The following is a 20,253-nucleotide window of genomic DNA, read 5'->3' as shown; positions in this document are numbered from 1 at the left end:
CTAAAACCAATTACCCCAGAGACAGCTTTGATTGAGATGGACAATTTCTGCTAATCGTCACCTTTTGCTTATAAAGCAGATCATCGAACATACTGTTGATTCAATCTCTGACAATTTCATTTCTTGAAAAAGATAAAAGAAGCAACAAAATATTACTCTGGGATCTTATTGTGACCTTCAGCAACTATTTACAGATATGGAAGCAATAGTAATCTCGAGTGAATTTTTGCTCCTTGTTATCTTATTTTCAGTAATAACAGGGCACTGGATATAGTCAAAATGTATCATCCCTTAGGAAAGCAGATTTCAAAACGTCAGAGGAAAAGTAGACACAATCCCTCAGTCAGAGAATCTGGACACTTGGTGATTAATGTGGGTGTGGAGATGAAAAGGCAGAGACGACCTCGGGGAGCAGTGAAGGGAGAGATCTGAAGTCACTAAGGTGATAGGGTCACATTGCTCTCAGATGGGCTCAGACTTGGCGGAGGTAGACATGAGATGGAGAGACATTTATTCTTTTTTTTCTTTCTTTTTTTTAAATTTTATTTTATTTTTAAACTTTATAATATTGTATTAGTTTCGCCAAATATCAAAATGAATCCGCCACAGGTATACATGTGTTCCCCATCCTGAACCCTCCTCCCTCCTCCCTCCCCATACCATCCCTCTGGGTCGTCCCAGTGCACCAGCCCCAAGCATCCAGTGAGACATTTATTCTTTCCAGGTACACCAATCTGAGAAACCACAGTGGAAAAGAATATGAAAAAGAATGCATACTTTGCCGTACAGCAGTAACACAACACTGTAATTCTGCTATACTTCAAAGAAGAAGAAGAAAAAAAAGATGGAAAGATGGCTCTAGCCAAGGACTTATTCTAAAAAGAGCACAACCCTGTCACGTCTGAGCAACAATAAAGCCCAGAGCTGAGATTTATGGAAAGTTCTGGACACAATAAAAAGGGCAAGAACAACAGTGGCAGCGCTGTGAAGCAGAGAGTGTGGCTTTGGGTGAGAACAGAAGAACTGGGGCTCGGCTTCTCTCTTGCTTCTGTTATTTCTACCAAGCACGAGGATCTGCAAGCTGGCAAGACTGAGACTCAGGAAGATCTGAGGGCCAAAATGATGAAGCGACAAAGGATGAGCCAGTGTGAGCTTCCGGCCTTGTTTTCAGAGTGATTTCAGTAAACTAGGCCAGTGTATTTCTTGATCTTTAACATCCCCTTTATTAGGGAAGAAAACATAGCTTGTTATCTACCTCCATGTTCTTCTATTTCTAAACTCTTACAGCGTCTCTTTTTCCTTCTCTACGTTATTTTTACATACTCTAATGATTAGCAACATGTCTTATACTCTTTGATGGGTTCATGAATGTTTATTAGTTAACCAGGTTATTTACTAAATGAGAAACAAATCATTAAGAAGAGCTTTGCAAAGAGTCTAACAATCTATTTGACTTTTCAAGTTTCAGAATCAAGCTGTCTGTTGAGAAAGCCATGGATAGCCACGTGGAAAGAAATATGTGTCATCTCTCATGTCTATAGCATTACACATGGACTTGATGTACCAGTGCAAACATCCTTTAAACACAAGGGTCATATAGAGTAGAAGAAATGAAGTACAGAGGTAGACAAAATAATTCTCATTCTTCATTTCTGAGCATTTTAGAAAAAAATAATTTATCCAATAAACATTTATTGTGTGCCACTATATGCTGGGGATATGAAGATGAATAAAATAGGGTTTGTTGCCTTTGATTTATCCATAGCCAGAGATCCGAAAATACAAACTCCTTAAACTTCCCTTAAGGAGCCCAATTTTTTAGATGATGTGGCATGCTTGGTCACTCAGATGTGCCTGACTATTTGTGATCCATGGACTGTAGCCCTCCAGGCTCCTCTGTCCGTGAGGATTCTCCAGGCAAGAATACTGGAGCGCGTTGCCATTTTCTTCTCCGGGAGATCTTCCCTACCCAGAAATTGAACCCTGGATGCTTTGACAGGCAGATTCTTTACTACTGAGCCACCTAGGAAGCTCAGTCTTCTAGATATGGAAACATTAACATGACCTAGGACTTGACATAGGTGGGGGTCCCTGCAGGAGGCCAGGCAGAGCTCATCCGGGTCTCCAGCGCTGATATAGATGTTTTATGATCCCACTTTGCTTCCCTGGTGGCTCAGCTGGTAAAGAATCCACCTGTAACGTGGGAGACCTGGGTTTGATCCCTCGGTCGGGAAGATCCCCTGAAGGAGGATATGACAACCCACTCCAGTATTGTTGCCTGGAGAATCCCCATGGACAGAGGAGCCTGGCGGGCTATAGTCCATGGGGTTGCAGAGTCAGACACGACTGAGTGACTAAGCACAGCACAGCACATGATCCCACTTTACATATGGGCCAAACAAAGCCCTGGGGACACGTAGGGGAGCGTCTGGAAGATGAAGGCAGAGCAAGGTCACTTAGACTCACCGGTGGATGAAGTGATTCTCCTCTAGATACTGACAGCCGCAGGCGATGTCCCGAGCCACGTGCAGGAGATCCAGCATGACCAGTGAGGAGGGCTGGTTCTGTAGGAAACAGTAGTGACCGGCTGGTAAGGAGCTCTCAGGGGAGAGAAGGTCTGAAACACTAGGCTCCCGTGCTCACCAGGAGGTCAAACGCAGGCTGGTCACCCTGAGGTCTTGGCCCTGGCTGCACATTCGCGATCACTGGTAGATTTATACAAATGCACATGCCTGGGCCTCAGCCCAGAACAATGACTCCACCTCTGTGCGGGCGCAGCGGTTACAAAGTCACAGCTACCAGGTGAGTGGGGCTGGAACTCACACCACAGACGTCCTGCCCCTTCGTGTTTTTTTCTGCCCACTCTTCCACCACTATCTTCATAAACATTTGAATACCCTAAACGTACAAACAGGCCTGTGAGGAAATCAAGGCAGGGTAGTGTTGCTTTAAAATGCACTATTTAAATGCTTAAAAATATTTAAAAAAATTAACTTTCTTCAAGAAGATCTAGATCTGAAGTGGACTGAAAAAGCAAACCTTCCAGAAAATACTGGGCAGCTGAAGAGCCATCTCTGGCTTTCCTGCATGAAGTCCCTTTTGTGCAAAAGTGGCTGCCCGCCCCTCCTCGACCCCTCCCGGGACGCAGCCTGGCTCTCCGTACCCCCGTCTGGTGGGGCGGCCAGAAGTCTTTCCTGAGGGCGGCGCCCTTCTTGGTGTCTTCTCAATTCCTAACCCCCCAAGACCGCAGGCAGCGTCACATGCACTGTGCTGCTCGGGGCTTGTTCCACCACATCCCCAAGGAAACTTTGAGGCTCCCGAGGCAGGGCCTTTGGCGTCCACTTCCATGGTCTCCAGCGCGATGCTTAGCTTGCTGCCGAGGTTCAGTGAACAAGGGGGTTTGTTGGTTGATCACAGCTGAACTAGGGTTTTCCAGATGCCGCCACAGATCAGGGCCTCCCTGGGACTCTTTGGAGCAATAGCGTGGGTCTGGGGGAGGTGGCGAGGAGTTCGTCTGGGGCCTGCTTCAGTTCCAGGGGAGATGACTCAGGGAGGGGAACATTTGCTGCCCATGGACCATCAGGCAGTCCCTTACCTGTACGAGGGCAAGTCCCAGGACCTTTGATGCAACGTCCTGTGTGGTCAGTAGGCAAGCAAGGTTACCTCCATATTGACGATGAGAGGGCTGAGGGCTCAGAGAGGCTCAGTGACTCACTTCAGGTCACACAGCTAGTAGGGTGGAGCTGAAACTGCCCTGAGCTGGGCTTTAAGGGTTTGGATTGGGGGAGGTGGGATTCTGGGAGTTAAAATTGAGTTTCTTAGGACAGCTTGTCTAAGAAGGGCTGGAGTTCCCATGGACTCAGTGCATGGTACCCACTTGAGCACAGATACAGTGCACAGAGTACATTTCAGTGCTCGGTTGAGCTGAGCTGGGCTTCATCCTGCTGGGTCACTTACTGGCTGTGTGCCCTGGAGCTGACAGCACTCCCTCTGTCCAAGCCACCGTGTCCTCATGTGTGAAAGTGATGTGACACTCTCAGCCTGCCTGGTTGTTCTGAGGACTCATAGCAAGAGGCACAGAGTGAGCGCTTCACAGAGGGCTCTGCATTCATGGAGGGGGTTACTCCGCGGAGGGCGCTGTTGGGGACCTGAGAAGTGGCTCATGTGTTTGGCTTCTCCCAGGACCTTGTTAGGGTCAGAAGTACTGGGCACTTGGAGACAGAGAGTCCCCATTTCCTGGGGACAAGAAAAGCAATATATTTTTGAGAGAAATATTCATCCATCTTGCTATAGCATTAGGACTATCTTTTCTCTTTCCAGGAAAATTCTTTCTGTTCCTGCCAAAGAGGACCATTCCTAGCGCTCCTGGAGTCTCTTTGTGTCTTAGCCCCCATCACTCAGGACGCAAGGACCATTGATGTCTCAAATGTTCCATAAGTCTGCTGCACTGCAGGGGCTAAATCTTCTCAGGCATTAACCCAGGGGCCGCATTTATCGGGGCTCCCTGTCTATGGCTGTTCAGAACAAATTAACTGTGCCGATAATCAGTCTTCACAGAAGCAGATTGTCTGTAACCCAAGGGGTGTGTCTGCATGTCTGTGTGTGTGTGTGTGTGTGTGTGTGTGTGTGGTGTTGGGGGTCTGTGGATGCTGTGACAAAACCGATATTGAAAACGAGCAGTGCAGAGCATAGCCAGTGTGCCATCTGTATCCAGCCTGGGCAGAGAAGGAGTTGGAACCAGGGCTCTTTTTCCTTGATTTGCTACTGAATGTGGCCCTTCCTTTGGCACCCCGGCTGGAAGTTGCTGCTACAAACACATTTGCATGGGGTCACTCTGGAGGGCTGTCATCCAACATTTCAAATCACCCATCATGGGCAGTAAGTACCTCAGGAAGGACCAGCTCATCTGAGGTAAGTGGGTGTGTAAAGGAGTAAGGAGGATACCTGGACTGCCACCAAGACCTGGGAGCATGGCTGGCTAGGAGAGTCACACAAAGAAGATCAGGGCCAAGGGTTAAAGGGAAGATTTGGTGGGGGGATCCTGACCCTTAGAAGCATCTCTCTCCCAAGTAGAGTTGACCTTCCCCTGGCTGTGGGCATCCCTGGGGTGGTACCTGCAGCCAGAGGTTGGAAGCTGGCAGCAGGCTCCCGCTGTAGGCCTCCTTGAGGTGGCACTTGGGCTGGGAGGTGGTGGGAGATGTCAGTGATCTGTCTTCCTCCTGGTGCTTTGTTCTTTGAGACAACATCCAAATCATCATCAAGAGAGATATCTTTGCCTGTGAGAGAGGGAAGTACCCCTCCTTCAAGGTTCTTAGTCTTGCCAAGTGATGGGTTTTCAGATTCCCTTTACGAGGAAGTCACAATACTCTCCTGTCCTCAAGCCTCAGGAGTGTCCAATGGGAAACCCAGAGCTGGACCTCCTCCCAGAGAGTGACGTCACATGTCAATCTGCTGGAAGCACTGCTGAGATGCTCAGGGCATGAAGCTGAAGGCTCTGCTCTGGTGGGTAGGGGTGGGGAAGCTGAGGCTGGTGCCCAGACCCTGGCAGAGATGCCTGCGTAGCTGGCGACCTTTGCTCTCAACCATCTGCCCTCACCTTGGCCCTCAGGGCTTCTGCACGGGGACCACAGGGATCAATAGCACAGTAGGCTGGAGCGAGCAAGGAATGAGGAGCCATAAGGCCTGAGTTCTAGTCCCAGCTCTTCTACTTCCTGTGTGACCTCAGCAAGTCACATAACCTCTCTGAACCCCTGTTTTCCTGTCTCCAAAATGAGGTGAGATCTGTACCGTCTACTTCATAGGGTGCTTTTGAGAAATGTGAAAACTCTGGGGAGGAGGAGGATGGTGCTGCAGACGAGGGTTATCATGAGGTAGGGTTAGTCGTTCTCCCCTTCCTCAGGCCCCTTCCTCCTGCCAGGGGTGCTGAGGTGCACACGCTCATCCTCTCAAGAAGTTAGATTGGATTCCTCTTGGATGGTCAGCCAGAGGCTTGCAGGAATGGTGTGGAGGCTCTTAAGAGCCCGAGTGAAGGTGGGGATTGGAGCAGGTGTGACCTTCTGAGGTTTCCACCACCACTTTGGGTCCATGTGAGGAGGGTGTTCAGTCCTGGTCTTGCTGTGGCCACGTGGCTGTCGGCCTTTCTCTGCTTTCCTGGGGGTGGGGAGGGTACAAGTCTTTCCTGTGGTCCTCACAGTTCAGCAGCAACTTCAAGATGGCAGGTCCTAACTTAGGGGGTCTGCTCTGCTCCAGTTCCCTGGGCCCAGGACCTCTTGAAGACCCTGGCAGTGATGGGAATGGACAGCCGGCCTCTGGGCTCGCCCAGTGTGCTGTGTTTCATAAACCAGCTCTGACCAAGATGTTCTAGCCTGACCCTCAGAGTTCACATTGCAGATCCTCAGGTTAGAGGGGGTTGGCTGCCCTAAACCAGGTTGTCTAATAATCAATTGAGGGGAAGTGTGCATGGGCCCACCTAGGATTCTTCACCCCCGCGAACTCTAGCCCTTTGACCATAACATGTATGCAGCACCTTCCTAAATATCTCAGCCCTTCATTTTGATTGTAAAACTACAAGGTTAGAAGTCCCCATCTGAGAGATGAGGACACTGGGGTTCACAAGGGGTGGAGCAGAGTGACCTGCCCCAAGTCAGATGGTTGAGTGAGTGACACAGCTGGCGTGAAAGTCCCTCTCTGTGCTTGTCCCTAGTTTGGTTTTCCATAATCAGCGGGTCATAAAAATAGATACTGGCTAGAGGAGACATTGCTCAAGGCTTGGGCAAGCTCCCTCGGACCAGGCTCAGCCGTTGGATACCTTCTGTCCCTTCTCTCCTGCCTGTCCCCCAGATCAGAGCCCAGGGGCTGGCCCTGGCTGCCCACCCTGGCTCCTTCTGCCCCCTGCTGTGTTCCTTGGCACCCCCACTGGGAAAGGTGTTTCTCACTCACCGGACGAGGACGCGTCTCCCGGAGGAAGGACTTGAGGTCTCCTCCTGCCATGAGCTCAAGCAGGATAAATCGGGGCAGGGCTTGCAGACTCACGCCAATACAGCGCACGATGTTCTGGTGGTTGAATTTGCTGCAGAGCGGAGGGGAGTAACCGAATTTAACTGAGCTGAGTCTGCAAAAATCTTAACTGGGCAAAGCTGGGTACAGAGTTATGTTTTCAGAACCACATTATGTAAAAGCTTTCAGTAAATACGGGGAGCAGGGGTCCCAGGCTGGGCCTAAGCAGAGGAGAATCCGGTTGCTGAGCAGCTGGAAGAACCAGAGGGCAGGCCTGGTGGGGGTTCAACACGCATGGAGTGTTCTTGCTTGGAGTGGGAGGCTGGGGAGCGGGAGAGAGGGCTGCGCATAGGCACTGAGCAAGAAGGCTGGGATGGAGGTGGGCAGGGTGACAAGGGTGTCCAGGAGGCTGGCACCAGGACTGCTGGCCAGAAGTCACAGGATTCTCGGAGGAAGGCCTCAAGTGGAAGCTGGAGGGCCTGCTTCCCCGAGGGCCTGCCTGAGACCTGCCTGCTGACTGCGTGCAGAAGAGAACAAGGAAGAGGGCCGCTGGATCCCACCATGGACTCTTTGCGGGGGCTCTGAGAATTGGGTTTTCTTGTTAACGTGATCCTATGAGGACACGTGAGGCAGTGGGGCCAGGGAGCTCCATGTGGGCACGTTTGGGCAGAGCTGATGGACTGGGTGACTGTGCACCCAAATACAGTGCTGCTTACTTACTGCAAAGGAGGGAGACTGAGTGACTTGGGTCTCCTTCCATCTACTCTTCTACTTTCCAGGTTTTATTCAATGATCACTATTACATGGGCAACCAGGAAATACGTCATTTAAGCAGGAGCTGAGGCTGCCACGCATCCTCCTACAGACACAGAGCATCACACATGCTGCTCTGGCCTCATTCCCTTGGCCGTTTCCGCCAAGGCCTCCCTAGCCTGTCAGGATGTTTGAGGCTCCCCTGTGCACCAGGAGGCCATGAACCTGGCCAGCTCTCAAGGTCGAACCTCTGCTGTCTGAGCCTTGGACACTGTGGCTCCCAGTGGTGGGCCTCAGATCCACCAGCTGAAGGGTCGGGCCAGCTGGGTGGACCAGGGGTGGGCACCTTCCATCACGTGGGGGCCCATTTCCTTTACTTGAGAGTTGGGAGCTGGGATGGGTGAAGGATCTGGTGGAAGAGTTACCTGGAGGAAGATTGTATTTTCCACTGTCAAAAACCAGCACGCTCTGTTTCTTAAGAAAAGGGGAAAAGAACCAATGGGTGACACAGGGGTGCTGGTAGAAGGCCAAGTGACATTGACTGGGGCTACAAGATTCTTTTCCCGAGAAAACCAGATAGGGGCTGGTCCACTCTGGTAAGATGTGCTAAGGACTTCAGGGGGTGGGGAGGTCTCCAGTTAGAGAGGAGGGATGCCCTGCAGGACAACCCTGTTTCCCTTGGAGATGTGCCTGTTAGAAATGTCTCGTGTCCCTCACAGGCTTGGGCCATTACCTGATGATCAGGGCTTCCATGAGGAAATCCAGTTCGTCCTGTTCAGAGCACACCTCCGGCAGCGTCTGGGCACAGAAGGGAGGGTGGGAAGGAAGAGGAGGCTGTGAGCCACAGAGGTCAGAGGCTGTCGGCAGAGGGCCGTGCTTACAGAGACCCCAGCCAAGGTCAGGCCCATGAGGAAGCCCCCTCTTACCTTTACAGCCACTTGCAGGGGGCTGGGGTCGTTGGGCATTCCAGACACCTGACCTTCATACACCTCCCCAAATGCGCCGTGGCCCAGACCCCTGTGCAGAGGAGAAGGTGTGATGAGGCAGGGCACACTTAGTGGCCACTCACAGGAGGCAGGGAGTCATGCACACCCTCAGGAGTAATGCCCTCAGTGTGGCTTTGCTCCGCAACCCCCAGCCTCTATTGCTCTATGGGCAAGAAAGGATCCAAGCCAGGCTTCATGACGTTGGCTGATATTCCTTCCATGAACACTTACACTTACTGAGTCTCTAATATTTGCCCGGGTCCTAGAGGTGACTAAGACATGGATCTGGTAGGAGAGGACAGATGGCTGGCAGACACCTCCTGGGGAGCACTCAGTGAATGACAGACATGTGCAAAGGGTTCTCTGGGAGCTGGGAGCGGGAGGGGAACAATGCTTGGGGAGGGGCATTTGGGTGGTTTTGAGGAGCACCCCATTTCTCCCATTTAGTCCTCCTGTCATTGTTCCAACCCCATAAGTTAGATAATTAAATAATTAGACCCCCAAATGGCCCTGGACATTAAACCTTCTCCCCCCGGGAGGGCTGGGGGTGCTCCGAGGGGTGGTGCTGCTGGCCTCTTGTTGTCGGAGGAATCTGTGGTCCAGGGATGACATCTGGCCGCCTAGAACTCTCCCTTCTCTGCCTCCCCCATCTTCCACTGCCCCAGAAGACAGCACTCACCGGATGAGGGTGATGTTTTTCCGTGGCACCTCCTTCAGGTCACTGATGGAGGAGGTCTTGCCAGCAAAACAATAGTTGGGATTGTAGTCGGTCATGATGGTGGAGGTGCGGAGCTTGCTCAGCTTGTACTCTGGGCTCTGCAGCTCCATCTGCATGGCTTGCAGCTCCTGGTGCTTCCGGCGGTACACTGCAGACAGATGGCGGTCCATACAAGGTGGCCTGGGCCAGGCCACCTCCTCCAGGTAGCCTTCCTGAATCTCTAGCTCCTCCTCTGGGGTCTAAATCTTTTTCCATCACTCTTAGTCATACTAACAAAATGATTATAGATGTGAAATTATACTTTTCATTGAAAGATTAAAGCAAATTAAAGCTTAAAATCATACGAATGAAGAGATTTATTGTATCATGCAAGGGCAGAGGCACATTAGCTTGGGTCCTCTGAGAAGCAGACCCAGGACAGAATTAGAAGTGCAAGGATTTCATTTGGGGAAATGCCTATGAGAGATGATCCAGGGGGAATCCAGGAAGGCTGGGAAGCTACTAGACTGTTTTGACTCCATGTGAAGGAGAGGGTGAGGGAAGGTTGAGCAAAGACCCTAGATGGCCATTCAGTCTAAAAGGGTTCCAGCAAGGCTGTTGGGAAGTTCTGGAGTCAAAGTGGGCCATCAGAGGAGTCCCAAGCCTCCAGGAGGGGGCTTGCCTTAGTTGCTCTGCTCTGCCCAGGTGCTGCATGAGGCAAACATGGCAATAGACTTGAGAGTACAGCTGGGGCTCTTGGTCACCTGTGTTTCCTACAGATGAAGAACCACCAAGCCACATAGCTGGAGACAACTGCAGAGTGGAAGGTCTCTAAACTGGCTCTAAGCTGGTGCCCGAGGACCTGAGTTCTAATTCCACCTTTGATACTTACAAGCTGTGACACTGACAAGTGACATGTGACCTCTTTGGATCTCAGTCTCTTTCTCTGTAAGCAGGGACAGTAACGCCTGCCCTGTCCCCTAAACCTCCACTCCCCATCCCCTGGGATTGTGATAATGAAATGAATTCACCAAAACAGAATAGTTTCAGAGGGAATTCCCTGGCTGTCCAGTGGATGGGACTCAGTGGTCTCACTGCTGGGCCTGAGTTCAATCTCTGGTCAGGGAACTTAGATCCCACATGCCGAGTAATGCGGTCAAAAGAAATGGTTTTGGAAAGTTCTAAAGAGCTCCCCAATGCAAGTGACCACTATCACTGTTATTACTAGATGTGAGAGCATTCTGTATATAAGGCAAACTGCATGGGAGGTGATTCACTGGGTGGATTCTGCTTTTAAAGCTCGGCCCCACCTCTTACGGGCCAGGGCAAGTAAGTCAACTTCTGTGCACTCAGTTCCTCCTCTATGAAACATGCCAACTGTGATCACAGGGTTCTTTGAGGGTTTAGTGAACTAAAATGTGTTACTCGCTCAGCGTGTGGTGAGTGTGCAACAAGGTAGCTCTTGTCGTCCTGCTCTTTGCAGGATGGTGTCATGGGAATCACAAAGGTCCACTGAGAACAGGGAATCCCTGTCCACCCCCAGACTCCCCCAGCCCCATGGGGCTGGCCTCAGAGTGCTGCCTGGAGCCTTTCCTTTCCTTTCCTTCTGCCTCCCCTCAAGTCTCTGCCCACCTACCCCAGGCATTTCCAGCAGAAAGAGCCTGGCTGGGCGCTCTATGATGTGCAGATCAGTGCCCCTTGGCTCACAGGCCTAATGGGAAACACTGAGAAACCAGCTCTGCATTCTCTGTGAAAGGGGGAAGGGTGGACTGGAGGTGTGAACCAGACTAGAAGAGTCTGCTGAAGCCCATGTCTGATGAGAGCTAAACTGAGGTCTGAAGGAGGCTGGGGAGTGGGGGCGGTGGTAAGCTTGAGCCATGGTGTTCTCCTCTGAAGAAGACCCCTCCTTGAGCAGCCAGCAGGCTCTACACGGGGCTGAGGTTCAGAATAGGGCTCCTAGGAGCCAGGAATGTGCTGGAGGCAGAAGGAGAGGGGCTTCTGCTTTGGCTTGGCTTGGGCTGCCTTCATTACCACCGCCCAGAATGACCCTTCAGCCTGAGATGGCACAGCCTGAGATGCCATTCTATTCTGCCAGATCTTCCTTCCCTGCCCTGCTCCAGAAGTGCTGGGGCTCTGGGACACTCACCGATCATGATGCCAGAGAAAGCCAGGACGAGGGCGGCTACCAGGGCAGAGGTCACGACGGACAGAATCAGCGAGAGTGGCAGGTGGGGCTCCGGGGTGGGCGACACTGGAAGACAGCCCCCACAGGGCACGGATGACCACATTGATTCTCCTCTGAGCTGCCCCCACATCAGAAAGACCCTTCCCAGCCCCGGACCCACGGACCACCAGCCTTCTCAGAGGATGAGGGCGTGAAGCAGTTTCATCCTGGTTTTACAACTTTCAACAGCTTTTGTGGAGAGGCACTATGTAACAGGGATAAATACCACAATCTTGACACTGATCTGAAACATCAACTGTGCATGACAGAATGAGGCTGGAAAGTGAGCCAATAGGGGCTGTAGAAGCGATTGAGGTGCCTTGTGTGTGCGTGTGAAGTCGCTTTAGTCGTGTCTGACTCTGTGAGACTCTATGAACTGTAGCCCACCAGGCTCCTCCGTCCACGGAATTCTCCAGGCAAGAATTTTGGAGAGGGTTGCCATGCCCTCCTCCAGGGGATCTTTCTGACGCAGGGATCAAACCCACATCTCTTATGTCTCCTGCAATGGCAGGTGGGTTCTTTACCACTAGCACCACCTGGGAAGCCCCTCAGGTGCCTTAGTGAGTGAGTGAAGTCGCTCAGTCGTGCTGACTCTTTGCAATCCCATGGACTGTAGCCTACTAGGCTCCTCCATCCATGGGATTCTCCAGGCAAGAGTATTGGATTGGGTTGCCATTTCCTTCTCCAGGGGATCTTCCTGATCCAGGAATCGAACCTGGGTCTCCCACATTGCAGGCAGACGCTTTACCCTCTGAGCCACCAGGGAAGCCCTCAGGTGCCCTAGGTGACTACAAACTCAGTATGACCCAAAGATAGAGTGTGCCTGTCAGTTAGACTCTGGAGGCCGAATTGATGCTGTATCCACGAGAGCATTGGGCCCAGCGCGTGGGAGGGAGAGCTGGGTGCATGATGGTACTGACCACACCAGGCACCGAGCCTGGTCCTGGACACGGCATTTCAAAAGGGACGTGGACAACTGCAACAACAGGATGGGAAAGAGACATAGACTCGTGTCCCATAGACTGGATGGAAATAAACGGGCTATTTAATCTGGAGGAGACTTGAGGAGGAGGAAGGCAGCATGCTCTTCAGACGCCGTGTTCAAAGGGCCACTACAAGCAGGGAGCCGAGGGGTGGAAGTCAGGAGGAGAATGGGTCTGGCTCCGTAACTCCCCAATGGGAGACCCTGTGTCTTAGGAGTACTGAGGTCCTCGGTGCTGGAGTGTCTGGTGGAGATGAGCTGGCCCCTTGGTGGGGATGTGGGGGTCACATCCTGGGCTAGTGGTGGGACCAGGTGACTTATGACTCCTTCCCAAGCCATGACCCACCTTTCGCACACAGGTCTCTTTGCCTGTCGTCTGAGCACCCATGCTGGGGGCAGACAGCAGTGTCAGGAAGTTTACAAAGCTGCATCTGAGGTGTCCCAGAACCATGGAAACTAGCTGTGGCTCAAGCTCTGTGCCCGCCCACCGCCCAGCCCCTTACCAATGCAGGAGACGCCATCCTCAGCTAGCACGGTCCCGTGGTCGCAGAAGCAGATGATTTTGTGGCTCTCGGGGTCCATGTGGCACTCGTCTACCTCGCAGTGGCTGCAGTTTAGGTAATGCTTAATGTTCACTTCCCCGTGGCCCTCCATCACTGGTGACAAGGACGAAGGGTCAGCCTCAGGTGGAGGCCACCCTGCACCCCACCTCTGGGCTCTGCGCTTCATCTCCAGCTGCCGGTCCCTGTTCCTACATCCCACTGCCACTGGAAGCACCGCCTGTGCAGGCAAGTCCCTGATGCATCTGGTGAGTGAAACTCAGAGGACCTGTAGGCAGGCGGGAGGGTCCACATGAAGGACCCTTAGATTGGCTGCCACAGGCACAGGGCCCATTACTGTTGCATTTACCTAGGGCTGACCTGCCTGGAGTCAGTCTTCTTTTGTGAACGTATCAGATCACGCATCCTGATTTCCAGAAAACTTGGCGAGGCGACCACTAGGAAGACTTGCCTGCAAGGGACCCATGATCACACCTGTGTGTCCTGACCTCATTGAGTAGCCCTGGGGTTTCAGCTGGGAGGGAGGGAGCACTGGCCCAGGGAAGCGGGCTCTGCTACTTGGCAGAGGGTGTACCTTTTAAAGCCGGGGTGTACAGGATGCCCAGTGGATTGATGAAGGAAACCCCGTCCTCCCCGTCCATCTCGGGGTCATTGTTTGAGGCTGCATTGCCACCTGTGGCAAACCAGAGAAGAGTTTAACGCAGAGAGGTGGGTGCCTAAGTCTGGATACACGTGCGCATCAGCGGGGTGAGCAGCAGGGTCAGGGAGGGGCCTTGAGGGCGGGGCGGTGGGAGGGAAGGGAGCTCATGGCACACAGGATGCAGTTGGGGCTCGGTTCTGTAGCTGCTGGGTGTGTGGGCCACTGTCTCCTCCAGGGCCACAGTCTCCTCTGCTGCTCTGCTGGGCTCTCCCAGGAAGCAGTCCATGTGATCAAGAGTCAGAAAAGTTCTAGTCTCCCCAGGCTGGGTTGGCCCCTTGGCCCCTCTTCCAGGATTGCCTGAGGGGTGGTGCTCCTGTCCCATCCAGTGAGAGTTGGGGCAGGGGGATGGGCCCCTGTGCCTTTAGGCTCCTGTCCCTCCTTTCAGCAGGGCTTGGGTTATCTTTGGGCTCCCCGCCTTGGGCTCCTCCCACCCACCCAGGGCTTGGAAAAGAAGAGCATCTGGTTAACACAAACATCTTACACACAGCCTTAAAGCGAAACACAGACAGTACACCACAGCGCGTGCATGCATCGTGTCCTAATCTGGGGGGTGCTGGAGCCATCATCTCCCAGCCTCTCAGCTTCAGAAGGCTCTTCTGCTCTGCTCCGAAGCCAGAGGAGAGCCAGGGCCAGGGGCCAGCTGCGTGCTGAAGGGCTGGGCTGGGATTGCCCATGGCTGCTCTCAGGAGTAGCCCCCATCAGTATGGGGAATGGTGCCCCTTCTGGAAGCTGGTGGGCTGGGGTAGGGAAGGGAGAGTAGGGAGTCCCTGAGGCCAGAAGCTGCAAACCAAGCCCTCGGGGAGCTGGCTTGGCAAGGACTGTGGCCAGGCCATCCAAAGGGAGGAGTCTGGCCTCCAGGGTTCTCATGCGTCCTTGGGGGTGGCTCAGAGAGGAGCCTGGGAAGCCAAGGCCCCTTTATCATCAGCTTTGGGGAGATCAAGAGTCACTGGGATCTTGATGCTGTCCTGCCAAAACCTCGAGGCAGGATGCTGGCTCGGGAGCCAGCACCCTACCTCTGGCTTGTTTGGCAGGCCGGGAGGAAGGCGTGCATGGTCACATCACAGTCCACACATGGGGCGGGCCAGGGGCGGGCAGGCGAGGGCTGGGGAGAGGACAGGGGAGGGAGGTGCCTAGGACTAAGAGGGGAGGGAGTGACACCTTGAACACGAATCATCTTTACCTATATATCCTCCGCCTCCTCCACCGGAGGAGCACCCCCCTCCACCCCCTCCGAAACCCCCTCTTGTCTCCCACCCCCACTTCTTCATGGCCTGGGGGCAGGAATGTCCTCCGGTGGCACCTTCCAGTAAAGATTTTCCAGACCAGAGCAAGGAAGTGTTATCACTCCAGCCACCTCCACCACCTGTAGGCAGAGACAGAGAAATACCTAAGTGAGGATTCCGGCTGGTTCCGGCGGCTGCTGGGTCTGGCAACGAACGCAGGGCTCGGTGTCTTCCAGGGGTGCTTGTTCCTATCCAGCGCCCAGGGGGTTTGTCTTCAGTGGGGCCTGGGACCTTCAGAGTCCATGGCTAGAAAACCAGGCGTCTGCCCTTTGCTGGAGGGAGACCTGCTCTGGCCACAGCTGTGCATGTCCAGATGGAAGCGGGCCGTGTACTCCTGCTTCCTGTCAGGCCTCTGGCTCAAAACCCCAAACTGTGCTCATTAAAGGACTGGGGTGGTGGGGGGGGGACAGGCGGCATGACGACTAAATCTGTTCCTCTGCCTTCCCTCTGGGCCTGCCAACTCCTGAAGCTCCTGGCCTTCATGTCGTTAACTACTTCTCATCCCAACAAGAACAAGGACCAACTGTCAACACCCCACCAAGGTCACAGCAGTGAAATTCCTAGCAGCAATCCTGGATTAGGCACCAGATGACCCAAAGGGCTATAATTGTTTACTAGGCAAGCGCTTCCCTGGGCTGAGCCTTGGTTTCCTCACCTGTAACTTGGAGATAACGAGACTCGCCTTATGGGGTGGATGTTAGGATCAAAGGAGAAGGGGAGCATGTGAGATGTTTTATAAACCACCAAGTGGAGGGATCGTTGGACATCTCATGCAGAAGGCCTCACACCCTGAAGCCCAGGCAGCGTCTTGCCAGCGGTGTCTAAGTTGCTCTAAGGTCAAGAGCAAAGAGGGCTGGAGGCGGAGGCGGTGATGCTCTGGCTACAGGGGCAGCAGCTGGAGCTGTGCTTCCCTATACCTGGGCCTGCTCTGAACTCTTGCAAAGGGTCTGTACAGAGCTAGCTTGATTGCAACTTTATCTTAAGGCCACAGGCAGACCGCAATACATCTCTCCCGAGGCCCTTGAAATTCCAGGATCCCCACTTTGTCTCCCCCTATTGTTTCATATGACATTTCATGAGGCAGTTTACTCCCAGAGACTCCAAAACCCTTTCTGCTTCAGCAGAAGATCAGGGGCGGGAACCTAGAGAAATAACAGTGCCTGCGTCTGCTGGGACCATAAGGGTTAATCTGCCTGGACACGTCTCAGTTCTTCGGGAGAACTCCTGGCCAAGGTTCTTCTGGACCCAGAGAGGGCAGCAGAGGGACGTGTAGGTGGGGGGAAGCTGCAGACAGGGCTGACTCTGGTGCGAGCAAGACAGAGACAGGTTTCAGGAAATGAGGTCAAGGTCACGAATAAGCTTGGGTCTAGAACAGGGATAACCAGAGCCCTGGGCAAGTCATGGGGACCATCGGCCAGTTCTGGAAGCGGCAGGACTTCAAGAATCTGGCTTCCCTCTGCCAGCCGGAGAGTGGGTGTAGGCCTGTCAAGGCTGTTGTCTATGTCACGTGGTGGAGGGAAGGCCCCCTCAGCTTCATTAGTGGGAAGCGGGCTCTGGTGGCTACGTGTGGCCATGAACTTAATAAATAAATTAGGATGAGATGAGCCTGAAACCAAGTCTGCCCCCAGCACCCTACCCTTGCATCCTGCACATCCCAGCCTTCAAGCAAATGTGTGGAAAAGAAAACAATGGGTGTGAAAGCAAAAACACATCAACAACAACGTTTTAAAAAATGGATTAAGTATGAAACTGTTTGGTCATCCTGAGGGGAAAAAAACCCCTACGACTTTCAATGAGCTTCTTGACACTTCTGTAAAATGAAAATAATATGTCTGGAAAACCCTACAGGACTGTTTTGAAAAGAACATGCATGATAGATGTGGAAATGTTTCGTAATTTATTAGATGCTGACTGACATAAGGGGTGCTGTAAATATCACTGGGGTAATTCCTCGCTGTGGACACAATGACTGTTTCTCCTACCTCTTTCTCTAGCCATCTCTCAGTTGAAGAGAAAGTTTGAGTATTTATTTTAATTAAGCTCAAATCTCTAAATGCCTTCAAAAATCCTCCCTTGGTCTGAGTGTGGAGAAAAGAACACTCAAAGATGAATGGTTGACTTCAGAGGAATCAGGGAATTCACATCTCCTTCAAAGCCTGTCCCCATCTCTGTGTGACTGGCTCTCACTAAGGAGGCAGACAGCCCTACCATGGACAGAGATTTTCTTTCCATGTGAGGAGTGTGTGAGCTGGCAGCCCAGGGCCTGGAAGTACAAACAAGCCACAGGGACCTGGGAGGCCAACCCCGCTCAGATTTCTTCCATCTGCTCATATCTAGTTGCATTTGATAAATCCCAGGGAGGGTTGGGTTGGCAGTCAAAACGCTGCCTCCTGCCTCATTTTGTCAATGACCTTCTGCAAGTCCAAACCCCATACCAGCAAGATGGCCTCTGGATCCCCAAGGTATGACTTGTCTTTCCTCTTTTGATCCCAGTACCAATATCCAGAGCTCCCAGCATCTCAAGGGCCCACAACTAAAGTGCCCACAGGTGTGTGATGGTGCCCAGCCAAGGTGAAGCTCACACAGTCCTCGGGGACCATTCTGGGAGAGGCTGGGCTTGCAGAGATTTACCTGCAGCTCCAGAATTGCCGTTCAGCCCTAGGACTGAGGAGTTATTCTCCAGTCTCTCTGGGTGGAACGTGTCTGTCTTGGCCCCATAGGCCCTGCCACCACCGCCGGCTGCAATGATCAGAGGCACCGGCACGCCATCCTTCATCTGCCAGGGGAGAGACATTCAGAGATTGAGAAGCTGAGCAGGGCTCCCACCCTGGAGACCCCTGAGCCATTTAAATGCTTAAACATGTCTGAGTGTCTGCTGGGTAGTGGGTGACATCTCGGTGGTCCGAGGGCTCCCATCTCATGTTACAAGAGCCCATGAGCTCTTCTGTCCCTTTCAACCCCCAGCTCCTGTATCAGTCTGAGTTCGTAAATGAAGCAAAAGCATCACGAGATATAAATGTCTATGAACACTGGGAGGCGAGGATCAGTCTTTGGGGCTGTTTATACCGCCCCTTTCCTGAAGCACTTCTTGAGCCTCAGGGATCTGGAAGCTGGTGCTCAGGGCAGGTCTCTCTTCTCTCCTTCCTCTGCATGCAGGGCTCTCTGCTTTGACCCCACAACTTCAAGATTAAGCCCTCAGCACCGCTGGCCCTGCAGGAGGACTCAACAGGAAATCTTTGTCTATCTTTGATGATATCAGAAAAGTCCACCTGAGGACACAAGAGGGCACAGTGGGACCCTCTGGGGCTCTGAAGCAGGATGATGAAGGCCTGCCTAGTGAAATCCGGCTGGGACATCAGCATGAGAAGGGCCTGCCCTTTCCTGGACAGACAGGGAACCTTATATCCCTATGGGTCTCCACTTCCTCAACTTTAGATGGAGCTAAGAGCACCCAAGGTGCGTGGTTCCTTGGTTTGTCCTGAGGATTCAAAGCTAGGATGCAGAGAAGGCACCTGCCCTGGGAAATGGCACACAGACCTCACCTTAAACACGTAGGTGGCTCCTCCCCCTCCTCCGCCCCCTCCTGCCCACTCGTGCACGCTTTTGTTCACGCGGATTTCTTCTTCTATCACGTTGTTTTCTCCAATGCAGACTTTCTGGATTAATCGGTTTGTCTGGAGAAACAAAAACACCTCAGGTTTGTGCCCAGGGTCCTCCGCCTCCCAGCAGACAGACCTTCTATGCTAAAACATAGGATCTGACCATCTCTCAGATAGCTTATGGTTGAGTTGAGGAGACAAAAAATACACACGGATAACTGTCACTCTGGGAAATATTGGAGAAGGACCACAGGGACCTCTTAGACAGAAAATGCACGGGAAGTTGAGGAGGGAGAGTGAGGCTTTGTTGCTGGACTGCTGAGCATGGAAGACTGCCTAGGGGAGGTGGCATTCAGTTGGGCCTTGCAGGATGTAGAGCTTTTTAAACACTCAGAATGGGAGAAAGTTATGACATTGCAGGGGAGGAGATCAGCAGGAACTCAGAGGGAAGGCGCTAAGTGGGGGTATTTGGGGGAAACGTGTAAGGAGTTTCTTCAGCTCAGAAAAATCCATCTTAGGACAGAGAGGTGGTCCAGGACGACTTGTTAGGACCCTGTGGATTCTGAAGAGGGGATGACAAAGGCCCCATGAGGTAAGACAGGGCTGGAGGGAGTCCAAATGGGAGTGGGTAGAGGAGACTAAACCAAACAGTCAGATCATGGCCAGAAGCCTCAAATACAGAGAAGGAGCTGGACTTCATTCTCTAAGCAGCGAGAAGCCATTGAGGTTTTTTGAGAAGTTGCAGTTTGAAGCATAATGTAAAGAGAAAAAAAAAAAAAAAAAACAGTGGGTAGCCAAACTTGGATTTTATTCCACCTGATGCAGACCTAGGCATCTGGGAGTCTCTGGGGACATGCTGGAAATGCCTGTGACCCAGAATCCTGGAATCCCTGAACAAAGAGGGTGGGGTTTCAAGAAGAGCTACTATGCTTGTAGGTCACATCAGCTGAGATGAACTCACCGCACATTGGTCTGACTTCAGAGGAAAACGAATTTTCTTTCACTTAATAGAAAAAAGGCCAATAAAACATCAAATTTTCATCAAATGTGGCTGGGTAACCAGCCAGTGGACATGGCAATTCATCTCGAGCCACTCCTTATGCTAAAGCACTCAGGGGTGCCGGGAATGAGTACTAGAGAAATTTCCAGATAAACAGCTGAGATGCAATTTGTTTTATGGCATTTTGGATTTAATGATGGAAATAATTTGATATTTTCTAGAGTGGATTTAGTGTGCTTGGAAGGCTGTGAATTGCTATTGTAGACAGCTGACATTTCTCCTATGTATGTGCAGTGCTGGTCAGGGCTGGGGTGGGGGCAGAGTGGCATGGAGTCTGCTGGAAGGAAACCCTGCCAACTGCCACCAGGGGGAGGCCCTGAGATGCTGGGGGCATTCCCTGTGGGCAGAGCCAGGGACAGGGGATGGAAATGTGTGCTGCCATCTGGGCAGAGCAGAGCAGAGTTCAGGGTCCA

General features: G+C 52.3%; 1 protein-coding gene across 1 annotated transcript in view; it reads right to left on the bottom strand.

Annotated features, from left to right (window-relative positions):
• ALK (ALK receptor tyrosine kinase) overlaps nucleotides 1–20,253 on the bottom strand; it is a 746,236-nt gene that overhangs the window by 17,196 nt on the left and 708,787 nt on the right. Inside the window, exons 14-24 of the mRNA XM_055541746.1 lie at nucleotides 18,724–18,855; nucleotides 17,813–17,957; nucleotides 15,079–15,261; nucleotides 13,773–13,871; nucleotides 13,142–13,294; nucleotides 11,579–11,683; nucleotides 9,415–9,601; nucleotides 8,676–8,766; nucleotides 8,483–8,547; nucleotides 6,940–7,069; nucleotides 2,467–2,564 (exon numbers count right to left, since the gene is read on the bottom strand). Of these exons, the coding sequence (XP_055397721.1) occupies nucleotides 2,467–2,564; nucleotides 6,940–7,069; nucleotides 8,483–8,547; nucleotides 8,676–8,766; nucleotides 9,415–9,601; nucleotides 11,579–11,683; nucleotides 13,142–13,294; nucleotides 13,773–13,871; nucleotides 15,079–15,261; nucleotides 17,813–17,957; nucleotides 18,724–18,855 (1,388 nt within the window). The remainder of the gene's footprint in view (nucleotides 1–2,466; nucleotides 2,565–6,939; nucleotides 7,070–8,482; nucleotides 8,548–8,675; nucleotides 8,767–9,414; nucleotides 9,602–11,578; nucleotides 11,684–13,141; nucleotides 13,295–13,772; nucleotides 13,872–15,078; nucleotides 15,262–17,812; nucleotides 17,958–18,723; nucleotides 18,856–20,253) is intronic.

This window comes from Bubalus kerabau, chromosome 11, assembly GCF_029407905.1.
Source record: "Bubalus kerabau isolate K-KA32 ecotype Philippines breed swamp buffalo chromosome 11, PCC_UOA_SB_1v2, whole genome shotgun sequence".
NCBI lineage: Eukaryota > Metazoa > Chordata > Mammalia > Artiodactyla > Bovidae > Bubalus > Bubalus kerabau.
The sequence above is the reverse complement of the archived record's forward strand: the minus strand, read 5'-3'. Positions and strand labels throughout refer to the sequence as shown.